The 20,477-nt window shown below is 36.9% G+C and overlaps 4 protein-coding genes across 5 annotated transcripts; 3 read left to right on the forward strand and 1 right to left on the reverse strand.

The window, feature by feature from the left end:
* Positions 1–3,194: 3,194 nt before the first annotated feature.
* On the forward strand, positions 3,195–7,770 carry MTM1 (manganese tracking factor for mitochondrial SOD2). Of its 2 annotated transcripts, none has more exons than XM_048118365.2 (11): positions 3,195–3,431; positions 3,710–3,968; positions 4,456–4,545; positions 5,010–5,138; positions 5,404–5,463; positions 5,587–5,757; positions 5,848–5,950; positions 6,314–6,405; positions 6,517–6,666; positions 6,781–6,839; positions 7,296–7,770. In XM_048118365.2, the coding sequence occupies exons 2-11, from the start codon at positions 3,723–3,725 to the stop codon at positions 7,426–7,428; spliced, it is 1,233 nt and encodes a 410-aa protein (XP_047974322.1). In that variant the 5' UTR covers positions 3,195–3,431; positions 3,710–3,722; the 3' UTR covers positions 7,429–7,770. The 2 variants fall into 2 exon arrangements, with proteins under 2 accessions (XP_047974322.1, XP_088923035.1); XM_089066909.1 differs by having other exon boundaries at positions 3,713–3,968.
* A 1,356-nt stretch (positions 7,771–9,126) lies between these two features.
* LOC125211747 (RNA polymerase sigma factor sigE, chloroplastic/mitochondrial-like) lies at positions 9,127–12,137 on the forward strand. The gene is made up of 6 exons (XM_048111657.2): positions 9,127–9,283; positions 9,961–10,680; positions 10,828–10,974; positions 11,090–11,326; positions 11,441–11,704; positions 11,785–12,137. Exons 2-6 carry the CDS (start codon positions 9,964–9,966, stop codon positions 11,980–11,982), a joined length of 1,563 nt encoding a protein of 520 aa, XP_047967614.1. The 5' UTR covers positions 9,127–9,283; positions 9,961–9,963; the 3' UTR covers positions 11,983–12,137.
* Positions 12,138–12,494: 357 nt separating this feature from the next.
* On the reverse strand, positions 12,495–14,740 carry LOC125209837 (pentatricopeptide repeat-containing protein At3g03580-like). The gene is made up of 2 exons (XM_048109416.2): positions 13,788–14,740; positions 12,495–13,683 (listed from the first exon to the last, which is right to left on the reverse strand). The coding sequence occupies exons 1-2, from the start codon at positions 14,678–14,680 to the stop codon at positions 12,522–12,524; spliced, it is 2,055 nt and encodes a 684-aa protein (XP_047965373.1). The 5' UTR covers positions 14,681–14,740; the 3' UTR covers positions 12,495–12,521.
* Positions 14,741–14,770: 30 nt separating this feature from the next.
* On the forward strand, positions 14,771–19,983 carry PTB2 (polypyrimidine tract-binding protein 2). The gene is made up of 11 exons (XM_048113763.2): positions 14,771–14,916; positions 15,461–15,652; positions 15,732–15,941; positions 17,023–17,085; positions 17,179–17,252; positions 17,836–17,928; positions 18,108–18,165; positions 18,336–18,440; positions 18,522–18,603; positions 19,227–19,339; positions 19,424–19,983. The coding sequence occupies exons 2-11, from the start codon at positions 15,467–15,469 to the stop codon at positions 19,718–19,720; spliced, it is 1,281 nt and encodes a 426-aa protein (XP_047969720.1). The 5' UTR covers positions 14,771–14,916; positions 15,461–15,466; the 3' UTR covers positions 19,721–19,983.
* Positions 19,984–20,477: the final 494 nt, after the last annotated feature.

The following is a 20,477-nucleotide window of genomic DNA, read 5'->3' on the forward strand; positions in this document are numbered from 1 at the left end:
AAATAATTATTTTCTTAATCAAAATAATAAAATTAAAGTATAGTAATAATAACTCTAACTAATAAAATTAACTAATTAATAAAATAATTTTTGATAAAATCTAAGCCTAATATTTTCTTAAAATTCATACAAAAATTAACTAATATATTTTTTAATTAATAAAATTAAAGTATAGAATATTTTAATTAATTAAAATATAAGTATAATATTTTTTAATTAATTAAAATTAATGTATAATATTTTTCAATCAACAAAAATAACTAAAATTAAAGTTTAAGAATTTTTAATTTATAAAAAGTAATTATTTTTTTCTTAACGTATAACACTAACCCGGCCCAAACCCGACCCGACCCCACCCGGCCCCACCCCAACCCGTTATCTTCGGGTTCTTATTGGGTCGACCCTATAAGAACCCAAATCTTCAACGTGCGTGTTCATGTCGTGTTAACTTCGTGCGGATCCGTGTCGTATAAAAAATTGCCAACCTTAGATGTGAATGACTATTATTACTATTTCATTGGATTATAACATTAAAAAGTTAATTTTATATGCCTGTACTCAATTTTTTATAATTGGAATATTAATTATTTAGTAATAAAAATTTAATTGTATGTGAGTAACTATTATAATTATTTCATTGGATAATAGCATTAAGAAATTTAATTACATATGCATCTAGTCGTTTTATAACTTCATATTGTAAGAATTATTTATTACTAAAAGATAATTGGATTGAATACTACTACTAATATTTCATTAGATGATAACATTTAGAAATTAAATATATACACATGCACTCGTTTTTATAACTTAAAATTTTATGAATTATTTACTAATAAAAACTAATTGGAAACATTTTTATAACTTAGAATTACAAAGATGAATTTACGTAATAAAATAATTGGAATGTTTACTTCATTGGATGACACTAAGAAATTATTTATACATCCATGCATTTTTGACTTTTTGTAACTTAGAATTTTCAAAATTATTTTGTAATATAACTTTAATTGCACGACTACTAATATTCCATTCGATGATAACGTTTAGAAATTAAGTGTATGCACATGCAGTCATTTTTATAACTTAGAATTTCAAAGATGAATTAATAATAAAATACTTGGATCGTTAGATGATAACACTAAATAATTAATTGTATGCATTAGTCATTATTACAACTAAGAATTATAATAATTATTTAGTAATAAAAAATAAAATTTAATGTGGATGGCTATTATTATTCCATTGGATAACGAAGAAATTAATATGCAGTCGTTTTTATAGTTTAGAATTTTAAAGATGATTTAATAATAAAATAATTGAATACGAATGACTATATTTATTTCATATTTTCATTTGACGAAATTAATTATACACATTTATTCATTTTATTACTTATATACACATTTAGTCGTTTTATTACTTATATATATATAGTCAAGTTCATTATTCGAAAATTAATTACTATAAAATATTGTGTAGTCTAATATTGTGAAATCAAATATGGTAAAATATTATAAAATCAATTATTAATTCATTCCTATTCATCCTCAGGAAATTATGCAATAAAAAATCATAGACTTCATTACTATTCCAAAAATTGGTACGTATTTATAATCAAATTGTATTTGGAAAAAAAAAAGTTGTATAGAAGGTAACTTTGATTCATTTTTCTTAATTTAAAACTTATCTTTTATATTTTAATTAAATATTGTAATTTTATTATAAAATTTGTTTCAGTTATTCCTGTTCATCATCTGAAATGGCAAAATATATGACATCATATATTTTGTACAATATATCCATTAATTGTAATTAAATTTTAATTTTCAAAAATCGCATTTAGAGATATATATAAAGGCCATAAATCATGTCTATAGTTAAGTAATCTATAATTTATTAATTAATATCAATTGTCGAGTTACACACAACAATTAAAAAAAATTAATATTTATTTTTCATTGGACAACCAGAGATGAGTTTTGACCGAAAAAGCTCGAGCCAAGACATTTGGGACACCGTAGACAAATGAAATATCATCATTCCTGGAAGAAGAAATTATGCAAACATATAAATGGATGTTACGTTAATCTAAACAATTGATTTCAAAGATATAATAAATCTATTTCCTAAATGTCTATATATTGATTATAGAAAATTTATTATTTCCTTAATAATCATAGAAGGGTAACTATGTAATACATCAAATTAGTAAATAACTATAAATTTATTTTAAATGTTAAATACCTAAAATGTCCAATTTCTCTTTTAAGTAGTACAGTACTACTAATAAAGAGTAGTATAAGGAAGTGAGTTGTAACAGAGGATACAATTGACAAAGCTCTAAAACACTTACTATCATCACTTAACAAATTTTAAGAGCATTGTCTATTATAATAATATAATCACATAAATATCATTAATTAGATAAAGATAAATATTAGTACATCAAATTGATATTGCAATAGGCACCATGTATTTAGATTGCACATCTACATAACACCCCTGAATCTAAATGTAATTAAGTTAAATTATAAATTACTAATTTTTTATTAGTTATACTATTATTCTATAACAATAACAAAGAAATAATACGAAGAATTATGACCATTTTTCACATAATTTTGTATAACATATTCCATTTTTTTTCTTAAATTTGTAGAAACTTAATTTAAAATTTTAATTTTACCTAAATGATCACAAAATATGTACTAATTGAGTAATACTCCATTTATAAATCAATTCAACATATTAATATCTAAATATGTAATAATAGAGTAATACTCCATTTATAAATCAATTTTCAACATATTAATATCTAAATATGTAATAATTGAGTAATACTCCATTTATTATATATATGTATGTTTATCATTACTGTAATTTTAATTACCTTATCTCCAACTTAATAAAATTTATTTCGTTGTATAGGAAATTAGGATTCCATCCCACCCACAAATAAAGGGTGGATGGCGAAATTCTCGAGCCTTTCCTACTACACAGAAAATTATCTCCCACATATTAATGACTTAGATTTCATTTTTCGACTATTTTGTTAATTAATAACTCGTCAAATAAAATAAAAATAGAAATAGAAAGGCGCGAAGATTCCCAAATGTGAACGGCGCCGTGATAGAAGCCGCGCCACGTCATCAACCATGTCTCTCCCAGTGAAAGCCACACCCTCAATATCGAGAGGCTTCTAAATTCTCATTCGCCCTTTCTCTCTCTCTCTCTCTCTCTCTCTCTCTCTCTCACAGCGGTGTGGGGCTCGCTGCTGCGCCCAATCTCTCTCCAAACAACTCGGAACCAATCCACGCCAATTCCTTGCTGCGCAAGAAAAATCAAAGAGGAGGAAGAACTTTTGGTGAAGAATCCAATACGGAAATTCACGTAATACCGTCGAATTCAAGCCCATCCAAATCGCAAAGGTCTATATACTCCTTTTCTAATGTGTTTCGATTGTTATGAATTGTTTCATGGAAGGATGTTTTGCTCTGTCAGAATTGACTCCCAATTTTATGTTTATCATTGTTATTACTGGTCTTAGAATTTAGGGCTTCAATGCGAATGAAAATTGATCTGTTATGCCCGCACATTCTCTTTGATTTACGTTTTGTTATTGTTCCATTCGAATCATCAAGGTTTTTAGGGTTTAGTTAGTTCCCCTTTTTTCTAGAACTAAATGGCCATGCGTGTTTTATCGCAGTAGAGAGGAGAGGATGACAAAAGAGCTGGAGCCATGGACGGCTGAGCAGTCCTCAAGGATTCCTGAATTTAACAAGGACGTGTCGCTGATGTCAGGAGGAATGGTCATAATTGATAGAGTTGAGGCATCCAAAAACACCCCGAGCAGCAATGGGGATGTGTCTGCGGGTAGAAACTTGGGGTTTTCGGAGCGCGCTTTCTCCGCGGCTGGTGCAGCATTTCTGTCCGCCATTCTGGTCAACCCACTTGATGTGGCTAAGGTGAATTTGATATGTTTAGTGTTTTTTTTTTGCTATTGATCTGTTTAGTCAAGGTCAATTTCTTAGACACAATACCTGAGTTTTATGTTGTGATCATGTGACTTAGTTTATTATATGTTGTTGCTAGACTTGTAGTTGTGGTCTTCATTGAATTGATTTGTTGCCATGGATTTTGCCTGGGTTGGTTTCATAACATGTAGAAAGGGGGGGTGGCTTGGCTATCCTACCTAGCCAAGTCAGAAAAAAACAAAAAAACAAACGATTAGATAGTTAATGGAACTAGTTGAACTGTCTAATAGACTTTTTGAATACAACCCGATCCCTCTCCTGCAAAAAAAGGAAATTGTTTGGCTTTTGAAATTTGGTTTCAGTTATGTATTTTCCTAGTTGTAAAGGGAGCTGTGTTTGTATGTATATTATACTGTATTACTACTATTTACTTATTCCTTTCCATCTGATTATTTTTCCATTTTGTATATTCTATCAGACAAGATTGCAGGCACAAGCTGCTGGAGTCGCCTATTCCCATCCATTAAGTAATCTTACCACTCGCATGACGTATTTTGGCCCACATACGGTATGTAAGGTGTCTTCTTTTATCATTTTCAATTCATTTGATTTGCCTGCTAATATAGGTAGTAATTTTTCATCTGAATCAGCCACCTGGAGTAGAGAGCCTCAGGTTGTACGATTAGTGGATTTCTTTAGCAATAGTTTTATGTGTTGCAAGACTTAAAAAACAGAAGGACTACGACTGTGATGTAGCACCCATTTTAATCACAGATTCACTGCAAGTCAGCAACCTTTAGTTTATGTTGCTCAAGTAGAGTTGTAATCGTGAACCTATAGTTATGTTTGCTGACTGTTGTATAGGAATGTATATTCTAGAGTGGCTTAAGATTTAGTGATTTATATGCAGCATTATTGTAAAATTTATGGTTGCTATGTCTTAACTTTAGTGTTGAATATAGTAACAGGTCTAAACTTTTTGCCTCATCTCCAGTGATTAAACTTTGACTTTCCTATGCAATTTGTTGTTAGATGTTTGCTGATCTGAGGTGCTCTCCATCGTGCGCACGAGCTGGTGTTCACGGGACAGTATCAATTTGTCCACCTGATTGTTTCCATTATAAGGGGACAGTGGATGTTTTCTACAAAATTGTTAGGCAGGTTAGTTGTTGACAGTTAAAAATAAGAGATACCGACATACATTTCCTATACATAGCTCATCTTATGTGTGCTGAGTCTTTCTCTGAAATTGATTATATAAAAGTTTGGAGACGAACAGATTGTGTCATTGGCTTTCCTATTAATTATAGACTATTGGGCATCCGATACATTTGCATGAGCATGCATGCTTACTCACGTTGAAGTTAAAACTCACGAATGATATTGATAACTGAGGCTTGATCATTTGTTTTCATATCCTATGCAGGAAGGATTATCTGCACTTTGGAGAGGAACTAATGCTGGCTTAGCACTTGCTATTCCAACTGTAAGTTTTGACTAATCACTGCTAACATATGTGACATCTGCTTACCAAGTTATCGATGTGGTTTTTCGGAATCAAACTCTTCTATGTACAGCTTGAACAATGGTTTGTATATGTCTCAAACAGGTTGGTATTTACTTGCCATGCTATGATATTTTTCACAACAAGTTAGAGGAGTTTACAGCACAAAAAGCTCCTGGGTTAACTCCTTATGCACCTTTAGTTGCTGGTGCTCTGGCACGCTCCCTAGCTTGTGCTAGTTGCTATCCTATTGAGCTTGCAAGAACACGAATGCAGGTGATTTACTTTAGGTGCATCTTTATTAGTTTTCTGTTTGCAGTTTTGTATCCGTGTTTTTAACTATCTTAATAATCTCTTGATGATCAGGCATTTAAGCATCTCCATGTTGACCAAAGACCTCCAGGTGTATTTAAGACATTAGTTGATCTCATCTCCCAGGTCAAAAGTACAAGCAGCTTCAATAACAGTTGTAAGTCGATGTTTTTATTCTACCGGTCATGAAATTTATCCTTCCATGAAACCTGAAAGGTTAATCTGTGCTAACATTAAGGCCTTCTGTGTAGATCAAAGTTTTTTTGGGTACTTTCAAGGCCTTCTAGTGTAGTGCTAAATATACAACCTTGCGTATGTCATATTTTTTTACTTTTTTTTTTAATCTATGATAACTCTAATCTATGTTGGTAATTGGATATATAATTCTTTCCATGTTTTGTAAGGTGGGAAGCTCAAAAATTTTGTGCTATTGTTGTTCAACTCAAAAAGGGAATCTCTCTTATGCACTTGTCAGCCATTATCTCACATTTTTGTTCGATGGTGACTTTTTTCTGGTCAGTGCAAAACTACCGTTTCTTGTGGACTGGCATGGGTGCTCAGCTTGCTCGTGATGTGCCTTTCTCCGCAATCTGCTGGTCAACCCTCGAGCCAGTAAGTTTCATCATCCGTGCTCTCTAAGGATAGAATCATACTACTTATGCAATGAAATCCTAACCCTTATGGGCCTGTAATGAGCTTTTACCAAACAATAACGTATTATAGGTGAGAAGGCGGCTTCTAGGTGTAATTGGAGATGAAGCAAGTGCTGTCAGCATCTTTGCGTCAAACTTTTCTGCTGGTTTTGTTGCTGGGACCCTTGCTGCTGCTGCTACATGTCCACTTGATGTTGCAAAGACCCGTAGGCAAATTGAGGTATTCATATAAATCAAATGCAATGCTATAGAAAGCTGTGTTAGATTACACCGGTGAATATGTTCATTGTTTCAAGTAGTAGTTGTTTAGCTTGTTTGTTTTCTCATTTTGCAGCAAGATCCAACCAGGGCACTGAGAATGACGACAAGGCACACTCTCGTAGAAATTTGGAGGTATTAAGCCCACCTATAATTTTAGCTATAAACCATTGAAAACATGTGGGATGCTTATATCTATTAGATTTATCATTTTGTTTAGTTTAGAAATGACTTGTCATTTAGACACAAAAGCATTAGTTCATAGTTCCTGGCTTTTCTCTTAGCATAGAGCCCGTATCCTGATTTTTGAACCTTTTATCTCCATATATGACATATCCTTAAACTTAGAAGATGAGAAGTCCAACACCATGGTATGCTCCCAATCGAACCCGCATACCCATCTGAGTTACATGCCTACTGTTGTTGAGATCTCTACTCCTTTAGACTGCAAGCAACCGAGAGGTTTCAGTTCTGAAAATCTCATATATGCGCAACTTAATCCATCTATTGCATGCCTGTTGACACTTTTTAGTCTTAATGTTATTACATTTTTCAATGGGAAGAGATTTAATGTACTTGTAATATTCACAGGGATGGAAGGATGAAGGGCTTGTTCGCTGGTGTTGGACCCCGTGTTGGCCGTGCTGGTCCTTCTGTTGGGATTGTGGTTTCCTTTTATGAAGTCGTAAAGTACATGCTAAACCGTCAATATGCTACATCTTGACCAAATAGAGGCATTTCCTTGTTTTTTTGCGCTGCTGACTACAGCTGACTATGGTTCCCGAGGTTGCACCAAGGCACACGGTGACACGATAAACATGCATAGATTGCACAGTTTTGAGGGCTACATTTTAGAAACTTAACACCCAAGTGGAAATAATTTCCATCTGAAAAATTTTCCATGTCAATAAGTTTTCTTCTCATTTAGTTTTTTTCTTGATTCAAGTGTTTTAGCTGGAATTTTGTCACTTGAGCCCACTATTGAGAAGAGATTTTGTAGGGAATTTCCCAGTTTTTGCTGTGTAGATGTCAGCTCTATAATGAAGCTCTTAAATAGTTTTGGCTTTGCGGCATGCTTTTTCTTTCCAAATATTCGATTTTTACAAATACGAATTGTCACAAATTTTCGTTTAAGTTCTGGTTTGTCCAACTTTGAAAATTAGTTAACAAAACTATGAAATTTTGATTGTTCTTAATTATTCAACGATAGGAGATTTTTTGTCACCTACGTGTAATATATTGTTTATAGTATTCTTTTAATCAAGTGATGTTTTTTATGGATCAATAGAATTGTTTAACTTATCGGTTTGTGATGCTCACTTCTGAGACATCACGAATTTGTGATGTCAGGGAAGCGATAATGAAGCCATAGACAATAAGCTGTGGGAGAGATATAGAAAGATAATTACAGAGGAATAAGCTGTGAGAGAGGCATAGATAGAGAGCTACGTAGACGATAGCCAGTTCTAATTTGCAAAGAAAATGTGACTCAAACGGTGAATAATGCTATATACTCCCCCGTCTCTAAAAAAACAGATATTTGAAATAACATGGGTTTTAATACTCCCTCTGTCCCAGACGTTGTATTGCAAAAATAATAGTAATAAATAGTTAGAATTGTTAGAAAATAAAGTAAGTAAGAGAATAATGTATATACGACTCTATCATTTTCGCAAAACAATGGCCAAAAAGAAACGCTTCACTTGTGTAGTGAGACGGAGGGAGTTTGGTGAAGTAAAGATAGAAAGATACAGTGATGAGAGTATTATCAGTGGAGAATGGGACCCACAGAAAGAAATATTTCCTTAAATAACATTGGTCTATTTTTAAGGTCGGAGGGAGAATAAAAAAGATATTAACATCTAATAAAAACCTTTAAAAAAATTATTTTTTTCATAAACTTTAAACTTGACATATAATGTAATGATTGTTGAATTTTTTCCTCTAGCGATAAAATTTGACTACATCACTTTGTTATAACATCACATAGATATGGTTACCACCCGTGATTGTCCATCATTTTAATTTAGTTGAATTATGTTGCCGCCGGAAAAAATTTACCAATTACTATTTGAATTTATAATCTTAATTTATTAAGTTTAAAGTTGATGAATTAAAATGAATTTTTTTTAATATGAGTTGCCAATATCACATAAAAAATTAGTATTAAATTTTTTTCTAATATGGAGCTGAGCACAAGAGCTAAAGCTTCCCAATCCCACGGATGCTAGAATATTATCCACAAAAAATATCTCGCCTTCCACTCTCAGCGTGCCACGTCACACATTCACTAATCGGCCACATCATCACCTCATTTGCGCCAACTGACGTGGACACTTGCTTAACCGTCGATCTACTCTCCCGCTACTTTCAGCCGTCCAAGTCTACCTCAAAGAGCTCGTGGCCACCGAAATTCAAGGGAGTATTACATATTTTTTCAAGTTTTTAAGAGCCAAAAACCTCCAATTCCGTTAAGCTCATTTCCTTCATCGCCGGAATATTCCGTCGGCGGCGAGAGAAAGAACCTTCTTGTCCTCTCGACTTCTCGGATTCCAGATCGTTCTTCGGTGCTTGCTCAGGTATTGTTATCTGTACTGTTAATTTGTTCATTGGATTAATGCTCGCTAGAATTGCTTCATTTTAGTCCAACGTTTCTCATTTGCTTAGCTAGTGTTCTCTGTTCTGGTGATTTGTTCATTGGTTTGTGTATCATTCATGGACCGTTCTCTGTAGTTCGTTTCGATTCTCGCTAGAATTGCTTCATTTAGTCCAACGTTTTGCATTTTCTCAGCTAGTGTTCTCTGTACTGGTAATTTGTTCATTTACGATTCGCCGTAGTTTGTTTTCATTCTCACTAGAATTGCTTCATTTTAGTTCAACGTTTATCATTTGCAATGTGAATTGCTAGTTGGAATGCATATCTGATTTTGGTAGTGACTGAGCTCTTGTATCACTAGTGATTTGGCGCTGACGCAAATCAGCTGAATTCCATATGTTTTGTCACTATACGGTGGCATTGCATCTAATTAGTGACTCGTGGTAGAATTTGTATGATACGCGATATGAACTTCTTCGGTATCTATTGCTTCATGATTCATGAAATGATAAGGGGAGAATTTAAACGTTTCCTTCCTTCAAGGCCTTTGGTTTCTTCTTGTAGACTAATATTGATGTCTGCATTTTTTGCGCTTGAAATTTTGGTACTTAGCTTTCATATCATGGGATTGATTGTTCAGCGATTCTCCAATTATGGCAGTGAATGTTTGGAGCTGACAGTTTTGGCATGGGATTTGTGTCTGTTTCGAGCTCTGCTGCACGAACTCCCTTGGAAGTAGGCGTCAAATATTTGTCTCGTGAATCGTTATCTAGAAAACCAATTGTATTATCATTTCAAAAGGATGAAAATAAGAAGTTAGCTCTAATTACGCCTAGGGAACCTGTTGCTTTGCCTCTGGAGACAAATAAAGGAAACCATAAGAGGTTAAGAAAGGGGAAAAAGCGGCCAGAACGAGTAAATGTGGCTTTAACTGACCAAGCATCTCCGAGTACATCAGATTTGTATTACAATGAAGCCGCTGCAAAGCTGGAGTATATATTTAATCAAAGCCCTACAGAGGCTGTTGTTGTTGATGAGGTGAAAGATTGTAGGATAAAGAGAAGGCAGTCACGAAGGATAAGGACTGGAGAAACCGTGGAGACGGAGAAAAAAACTGTTGTAAGGAATCAAAAGAAGGAGAGTAGGTTGACTCTTGAGAAGAGGATTGCTCTCAAGACGAAGAAAGCAGGTGAATCCGTTGCGTCATCTGAAAAAATAAAACACAGAAACCATGACGAATTCGAGAAGACCAATAGGCTTGTTAGGGACTATTCAGCTTCCTCGGACTTGGTTAGCTTAGACTGGAAGAAAATGAAGATCCCTCCGGTTCTTCCTTCATCTGAGCATGCCTGGCTGTTTAAGCTGATGCAACCTATGAAGGTGACTAAACTCTCTGTTGTCAACTTACTTCTTAATTTGAGGAAAGCTACTGAAAAGATGAAGAACATGCATTACATATATCAGAAATGTGCTATGCTACTAGTAGTGTTATTTTTTCGTCTGATTACTTTGGTCTTTTGTCATTAGGAAATCCTCCAAGTAAAGAAGAGTGCACAGAAGGATTTAGGAAAAGAGTTAACTGAAGGTGAGTTAGCAAATGCAACAAATATGAGTACTGTTAAGATGAGGAAACAATTAGAGGTTGGTCGAGCTGCCAGAAACAAGTTGATCAAGGTAATTCATGGTCTTTCTCTCTTCACATTATGCTTGATTTGTGCTTGTTCTTGTTCGATAAATACAGAGTACATGACATTATATCACAAGAATCTAAGTTTTTGATTTCGTGCAGCACAACCTGCGACTTGTCTTGTTCGTCATGAATAAGTATTTTCAAGACTTCGCTAGTGGGCCACGGTTCCAAGACTTGTGTCAAGCTGGTGTAAAGGGTCTCATAACGGGTATTGACCGCTTTGAGCCAAAACGGAAGTTCCAGCTCTCAACGTATAGCCTCTTTTGGATTAGGCATGCCATTATTCGCTCCATGACGCTTTCAAGTTTCACAAAGGTGTCTTTTGGCCTTGAGTCGGTAAGCTCTTTATTTCTGATTATTTTCCAGATCCATGTATTCCTCGAAGAATTGTTTGGTTGAAACATATCTATGCAGCATAAAGCATGAAATAAACCATACATCTTGGTGCAGATCCGAGCTGATATTCACAGAACCAAGCTAATGTTGTCGTTCGAACTTCAAAGATTGCCGACTAAAGAAGAAATTATAGATCGAGTTGGGATCTCCGCTGAAAGATACCATGAAGTAATGAGGGCAGCAAAGCCTATTCTTTCATTGCATGCAAAGCATGCTGTGACCCAGGAAGAGCTCATCAATGGAATCAAAGACGTAGATGGTGTCGAGGGAGATCAAAGAAGGCAACCTGCGCTTCTCAGGCTTGCTCTAGACGACGTGGTAAGTTATGGTAGAATCTACAACTGCATTTGGTGCCATCCTTCCTTTGCTTTGTGGTGATATGATTCTTGCTTGTATAGCTCGATTCTCTGAAGCCGAAGGAGAGCTTAGTGATCAGACAACGGTATGGGCTTGATGGCAAAGGAGATAGAACACTAGGAGAGATTGCAGGAAATCTCAACATTTCTCGGGAAATGGTTCGGAAGCATGAAGTGAAGGCTCTCATGAAGCTCAAGCATCCAGCTCGAGTCGATTACCTTCATCGCTACAGTTTCTAAAGCGAACATTGTTACTGCATACACCAAATATTGTTTAGAAGTCGTCTGTAATCAAAGTTAGGATAATATTCAAATCACGAAATTTGATCAAATTCTGATCAGTTTCTAAGGTTTTAAAACAGAATATTGAGTTAAAATAATCCAATTTTTCTCAATCGTCTCTTCCGTGTACAGAACATCACCTTCTACAATGCTCGTAAGTGTTTTTTCCTTTGTCTTATTTTAATTATACAATGACATTTTGAGCATTACCAGAGACTTTCTTTTATACATGATGCAACAGTCAAGAAAAGTTGAAACTTCATGATTTAAAATTTTATTTTTAAACTTTACGGGACCGATCAGAATTTTATCAAACTTCACGATTGACATTGACTAGCATTCCATCATGGTTTTAGCAATACCTGCACATAAGTATCAGCTGATCTATGTATGTGTATTTGCTTTTTAATCTTTAATTTTCTAAACTTCATTTATTGACATGATGAAGAAGATATATAGACTATAGAGTATAGAGAGAGAAATAAATGAAGAGTATTTTAGTCTTGATTTGAGCTTCCATTCAATCTCAGAGACTCTAAAGTTGCATATATCATTTCAGAATTTGGATGGTTTCTACAGCTAACAGAGAATACATGGCTTCTGCTGTTTATATCAATCCAACTACACCCTGGATCCTTCGTAACCCCCCGTCGTTTCAACGCCTCCCTCACCTCCGCCTTCTTCCCCCACTTCCCCGTCCCCGAATACACGTTCGACATTATAACGCACGCCGCAGCTGAGTTCGCATCCAACGCTCGCAATCTCCGCACCGCTCGTTCTGCCACCTCCGTCTCCATCCAAGACCAACTAGCATGCAGCAGTGTGGTCAGCACAATCTTGTCTGCTGCAAAAGGCACCGACTCCGCAAATTCCTCGGCCTCACGTACCAGCCCTGACCGCCCAAGGAGCTCCACGACACACGTTAAGTGCTCCCGTGTTGGCGTTACACGGTATTCTTCCTTCATCGATCGGAAAATTGCCACTCCATCGTCTAACATACCTGCTCTCGCACAAGCAGACAAGACGGCCACGAAAGTTGCTGCATTTGGCGTCACGCCCCTCTCCAGCATGAGACTGAATAACGACACCGCGTCCGGGCCAAGGCCGTGGTGCGCGTGCCCGTTGATCAGGGCAGTCCAAGCTGCCACGTTGGGCGAAGAGATGCAGCTGAACGCGTCCCTTGCACCTGCAATGCTTCCACACTTCGAATACATGTCGATGAGGGCTGTTCCCGCACAAACGGAGGAGGAGAACGGAGTTTTCGCCAAATGGCCGTGAACCACTTGCCCCTGCTGAAGAGACCCCATGCAGGCACACGCGTGGAGCAACACGGAAAAGGTGGACGCAGTCGGGCTTATGGACGATCTACACATGGTTAGGTAGAGATCCAACGCATTCTCGTGGTGATCGTTGTGGATATACCCTGATATCATCGAGTTCCAACTAATAGGGCTTCCTTCCAACTTCACCTTCTCGAAAAGATCCAAAGCTTTCTCGACCTCACCATTCCTCGCATACACAGAGATCATGGTGTTCGTCGAGCTCAGGATTTCGAGTGGTGTCTCCATAAACAATCTCTTCGAGTCCTCAACTCGACCACACCTTGCATATGCCTTGATCAACTCGTTCGAATCTCTCACGGATTTACATGACATGTACCTACAACAAATTTTAAATTAAACAACATTGCTTTGAACATTACCAAAGATGTCGTTTTGTCGACAGATGTGACAATTGAGAATTGAATCTCCGTGATTTCGTACCTCCAAACATCCATGGCATCATCCACATATTCACAGCTACAATACAGGAAAACCAGGGCACTACAAATTGTGCACTCAAATTCAAATCCTAACTTCACCACAAGCCCATGAATCACCCTTCCATTCATGAGATCACACATCTTACCACAACCTCTCACTACACAATCCAAAGTGAACTCATTCGGATCAGCCTCGCCCCCGTCTATCATCATCTTGAACGCCTCCAGCGCCTTCCAGCACCCAGCCTCGCTCCTCACATGCCCCGAGATCAAGGTAGTCCACTCCACCACGCTGCGCCTCGGCATTTGACGGAAGATGGCCTCAGCCTCGGCCATCGAGTCACACTCGACATAACCAACCAGCATCAAACTCCATAACAAGTCGTTTTCTTCGTGCAATTCGTCGAACAGTTTCCGGGCATCGCTGATACGGCGAGAATTAGCGTACAAGTACATCAACCCGCTCCCGACAAGCTTGAATCTTTCATACCCGGATTTCAGAACCAGCCCATGAAGCTGCTTCCCGTTTGCCAACGACTGCGCCCGGCCGCACACGCTCAGTGAAACGGAAAATGTAGTCTCGTTGAGCTTGACGCCGGAGTGATGCATGAGGGAGATTAATCCTAGAGCGTCGGTGGTGAGATTCCATTTGTAATAGCCGGTGATCATGGTGTTCCAAGAGACAACTGTTCGTTGGGGCATTTCGTCGAACAGTTGGCGGGCATGATCTAAATCTCTGTTTTGGCAGCTTACTGTTATCGCTTTGTTTGTGTGGACGACGGTGGAGTCTGTAGAAGTCTCTTTCCACAGCTGGCGCTTCCATTTCCAAGTAGCGGAGATTGAAGATTGCGATTTTCTGAGTTTTGAGATGTGTTGAAGGCGAAGTATTTGCATAGAGATGAAGCGCTGAAAACATGTTCAAAAAACGTGGGGCTTAGTCACTATAATGGGCCCAACAATTAGGCCCATTATAACACAATAGCTGTCCTAGGCCCAAATACATTATCCCCTCCCTTCCAAATCAATCCCATCCACCGAGGCTACAGAGATAATAATCCCCCAAAAAATAATCTGTCTCTGCATCAGCTGTTCTACGGTTGCGAACCCTAAATTCACAATTATTATATCAGGTAATCGTCGCGGATTTCTTAATTTTACCTTTATTGCCTCATTTTCAGTTCCTTCTATTCGGTTATTCTGTTTTGGGGTTTCTTTTTAGGGTTCTTAAGTTTAGGCGTTTGTATACATATAGAGGTATTTGTTTGAGGCTTTTTCCATTATTGTTAATTTTTGATTTTCCGTTTTTTCTGCAATTAAATTACTACAAATTTGGAAGATCTGCTTTTCCTGATAGGCTGGTACGTTTGATTTTCCTTGCGGTATTTCTTAGCAAGCGGTATTTCTTAGCAAATGAAGCTCAGGATTGCATATCGATCCAGATAGAGCGTTTAAAATAAATTTTCCTGTTTTCTTATTTTGTATTTACTGATTTATGCTTGTGAACTGAATCGGTGGCCATGTACAATTGGATTAGATGCTTGCTACTGACTTGATTCTCAGCTTGGTTTGAGTGTTTTAGTATTTGTTGATGAACTTTTGAAGTCATGCAATGTGGTTCATTTGTTAACAACATAATTGGATTTGAAAAGTTTTGCAATTTTTTTTTTATCACAGTGCGGAATGTCATCAGTTTCCAGTCAACCGCAGTTTCGGTACACCCAACCTCCGTCGAAGGTTCTCCATTTAAGGAACTTGCCATGGGAATGTACCGAAGAGGAGTTAGTCGAGCTGGGGAAGCCATTTGGGAAGGTTGTCAACACAAAGTGTAATGTTGGAGCAAATAGGAACCAAGCTTTTATTGAGTTTGTAAGTCTAATTTTTGCTCGTCTATGAATTCTTGATAATTTCTATGTATCTGATGTAGTTATTATTAATTGTTTTACAGGCGGAACTTAATCAAGCTATTGCTATGATATCGTATTACGCATCATCATCTGAGCCTGCTCAGGTACGAGGGAAAACCGTCTACCTACAATATTCAAACAGGCAAGAAATAGTGAACAACAAGACTACTGCAGATGTTGCTGGAAATGTACTCTTGGTAACAATTGAGGGAAATGATGCGCGTCTTGTCAGTATTGATGTGCTACACTTGGTAAGCAATTGAGCATCCCCAACACAAAGTCAAAGCATGCAAATTTGTGGCAATATAAGGATGTTTTGTTTGATATTATTGTGCCTAGATTGTGGTATGCCCAGCTTAAGCTTTATTTGACAAGAGCCTGAATGAATCAGCAGGAACATGCCAAGGAAATATCTTCGATGGCAGCTTATTGCATTGGGAGAAAGGGCACATGTGTGTTTGTCTTCTTTCTCCTTCCCTAACACTCGCTCTTTCTTCCCTTCCTCCACATTGTGATTCTATCCCTAGCTTCTTAAGCATCTCAAATATTTCTTTTTCCCCTTTTCTTTTTGGTGCCTTGTTATTTTACTTCATAGTCGGTGATTTTCTTTTTTACCATACATAACAGTATACATCTCTAGCATTTATGTTTGGTGTGATTGTTCATGTCTGTTATAATTAATTAATGTTCCATTTTTTTAGTTTCAAAAGGAGATCTCTCTTAACCAGTTCTACGATTGTTAATCGCTAAAAGAGTGTCTGAATTGCAATAATGCAGAAAGCTGGGACTAACTCAATTTTTTTGATTCCTTGTGATGTTGTACCTGAGATTTGAGAAATTATCGGAAATTCTTGCTACTCTCTGCAGAGTGGCCTTGTAATTGTCCAGCCTGGATTTTCCCAGCATTTTAAAACATGGCACAAATTTGACACTATCCCTGTTTTTGTATTTTATTCATAATACGATGACCCTTCTTCAATGTTAGGAAGTTATTCCATGGAGTTCATAAACTGTTACCCAATCCTTTACTTCCTTTCACTTTTGTTCTAGTGGCCCTGCACTTCTCTGACATGAGAGCTATATTCCTTCCTGTTTCCTTCATTGGTATATCTCATTCCGTTCTGTATACTTTAGCTGGGATTTTATTTATTTAATTATTAAAATTTGTGTGTCGTACCTTGTCACTGACCTTCCCTTGGTAAAAAATGCTACTTTTCGAATGTTGAGGATGCTTCTTTCTTTTTCATTTGTTGATGTATGCTACTTATTATTTCAATTAAAATGAATTGTGTACTTTTCTGTTGAATATATTTATTCTTGTTCGTTTTTCAGGTATTTTCAGCCTTCGGGTTTGTTCATAAAATTACTACTTTTGAGAAGACTGCTGGGTTTCAGGTATGGATCTCCAGTTGATCTTCGTTTCAATGGCTTTGTTTCCTTAATGGTTTCTGTCAGTGCCATAACATCTATCGCACCCTCTGCCACCAGGCTCTGGTGCAATTTTCAGATTCAGAGACTGCGACTGCTGCCAAGGATGCCCTTGATGGGAGAAGCATTCCAAGGTGATCTGGGTTTTTATATTTGGCTTGGGATCTACAACTATGCTAAAGGGGTACTTGCGTGTTCCTCACCCCACACTCTACCTCTCAGTCTTTAGCCATTTCTAGTTACTATACCTTTAATAGGAATATGATTAACTGTATCTTTTCTTGACCATGGGTGTCTTACTGCAATGAGTAGATTTAAGAGGGCTTCAGGGTTTAGCGTGACAAGTGTACTGAATCAATGAGTAGGATTGGAGGTGTTGACTGGATGTCCAATACATGCGAAGTATAGACATCAAGAAATTAAATATGTATAGCTTATTATGTAATGATCCTACTTGTTTGTATCCTGGACCATGGTCCTGGGTGTCTTACCTACTTAGCTTGTCTCAAGAGATGACAATGTTGTTGTTCAACATGTAGAATTATTTGGGACATAACTTGAATCAATAAGCCTTCTACCCACGTTCTTCTGATTTAAGTATGTAGAGGTTATTTTTACACTCTACCTGTGAAGAGTCTGTTAATGTGTGTTTTATAAGTAATACATGAGAAATGAAGCATTTCACCAATATTCTGCTTCTGTCTTTATTTTGGCCAGTTATTTGATTCCAGAGCTGGGGCCGTGTTCTCTTAGAATAACATATTCTGCGCATACAGACTTGAGTGTAAAATTCCAGAGCCATCGTAGTAGGTAAGCTGATTTTGTCTTTTTTTCCAGGCTGCATTATTGTAGACCGAATTGTATTAGTGTATTGGTTTCATAACTTCTATAAATTCATATACAGAATATCTTATTTATTTGATATGATCCTTACTCTGTTTGAGCTATCTTTATATGGCATTCATATCTTTATACTATGGTTAATTTAGGGACTACACCAACCCTATGCTCCCTGTTGCTCCGTCAGCTATAGACGCAAGTGGTCAGGTAAATTATTTGCATGATCTGATTCACTAATATGTTCAAATACTTTGCTCCTTAGTTTTTGTGGATGGAGGTATCTGAGTGATATGATTGATGTATATACCCTTTTCAGTTTCTGCTCTCCCTTTCTCTTAAAGTTTCATTACTGAAATTGTGCTTCTACCTTCTTTCAGTTTAGTGTAGGAGTTGATGGGAAAAAAATGGAGCCTGAGAGCAACGTTTTACTTGCTTCCATCGAGAACATGCAATATGCAGTTACCTTAGATGTCTTACAAACGGTACCCATCTTGAAACTTGAGAAAGCCTTTACATTAGTTATTGGATCATTCATTACTGGTGGTAATTTATTTGTACTTCAGGTCTTTTCATCATTTGGGCCTGTCCTAAAAATTGCCATGTTCGACAAAAATGGTGGTCTTCAAGCATTGATCCAGTATCCAGGTAAGATATGGATTTGGCTAGCTACAATTTGTGCGTTTTGCACTTAATTTGGTCTTATAATGAAGTATTAATTGTGTTTTAACTTTTAGAGTATTTCAAAAAAATGTCTCAAACTTCTGTTTTTTCTTCAAATGTCCCCGACTTACAGCGATTCATATCCTCGTAGTCTGAGGTAGCTGCCTCAGCACATCAAATGAAGCCGTTTTAGCAAAAAAAAAAAAAGAAACCCTGATGGTGAATTGTGTCCTCAACTTTTAGCATATTTCAGAAAATGTTCTCAACTTTTAGCATATTCTGGAAAATGTCTCAAACTTAACTTTGAGGGAATTCCATAAAGTGTCCCAACTTTGATTGAAAAAACTATAGTTCGGGGGCGCAACAGCAACACAACATTAAACCCATAATTTTTTGCTAAAACGTAAATTCATGTATTGAGGTGAAACTTTTGTAAAGTGGTGCTTTTTGTGGACTATGCTGAAAGTTGGGGACACTATCAACTTATAATGAATACAGTAATTTCTTGAAAAAACTACGAACTGAAAACACGAAAGAGTGTTTGATTTCAAGGGTTCTGCCTTGTTGTCCTTGCTTCATTCCTTCATCAAGTATTCTACATGCTGCAGATGTGCAGACCGCTGTCGTTGCAAAGGAGGCTTTAGAAGGACATTGCATATACGACGGAGGATACTGCAAGCTTCACATCTCATATTCTCGCCACACTGATCTTAGTATAAAGGTGAGACTCGGAAAATGTCAGATTGAACAGAACTTGGTTCTTTCTACACTTGTGCATTGACTCCAAACCTAATTATGTTTTCAGGTTAATAATGATAGAAGCAGAGACTTCACCATCCCAAATACTCCAGTCCTAAACTCTCAACCCTCAGTTTTAGGACAACAACCATATGCCGGAGGCCCAGGCGGTCCTGCTTACAACGGAACACAATATGCTCCAGGTCCTGATCCTCATGCAACGGGCTGGAACCCAGCGATGCCTCAGCAAATGCACAACTACCCTTATGGAGGCCCCCCACCAATGGGCCAAGGGGCAGTACCACCTCACCTCCAAAATGGGCAACCACACTCGTCTCCGATGCGCCCCTATCATCATCAATAGCATGGTTAGTAAATTGTGGTGCAAGATCGCGAGAGCTCCAAGCAATCTTTATCTGGACATGGTGGTACTGTACTGTTTTGCATATCCATGGAGTTACTTAAAAAGCAAGATTCTGCCTTGATGGCTGGTGTTCCATGGAATGTTGACTATCGTTTTTCTTTGAGTTTTTTTGTTTGTCGAGTTTGTCTTGTAATGTCTATTGATGCACATCTTAGTTCAACTAAATATAAATTCAAAAGAGCAAGTGCAGTTTGGGATGGTAATTGATTGGGTTTGTACGGGGATTGGGCTGTGTCTCAGCTCTAGTGTGGCTGATCGGCTATTGATCATCGCCTTGATAAACTATTGTCTCACCACTAGCAAATTAAACTCTGAGTTTCTCGAGTGGATTCCTTCTTTTGCTCCTTAGACTAAAAGAGTGCCTTGGTAAAGCTCTAGTCTCGCAAGCTCTTCCTTGGGCAAATTCCTCCTTTTTCCTATTCAATTTAGGCCGTTTTCGCTATGAACTAATTCATTTTCTAAGATTTGGAAGAAGTAGAATTAAGCCATAATTGGCCACATATATAATTATATTCCCCTTGTTTAGTACTAGAATTGGCCCAAATATTATACTAAAGAATTTGACTTAATAGAAATATGGATTGACAAATTCATCTCTTCAAGTGGAAAGGTGGAAAAGCGGGGCATATGTGTAAAACCAAGTTCATTTCTTATTGCACTTTTCAATGCACAATCTAATCTTACCTATTAGGCAAGA

The sequence above is a fragment of the Salvia hispanica genome, chromosome 3 (assembly GCF_029641045.1).
Source record: "Salvia hispanica isolate PSC_SH4W2 chromosome 3, Shi_PSC_v1, whole genome shotgun sequence".
Lineage (NCBI taxonomy): Eukaryota > Viridiplantae > Streptophyta > Magnoliopsida > Lamiales > Lamiaceae > Salvia > Salvia hispanica.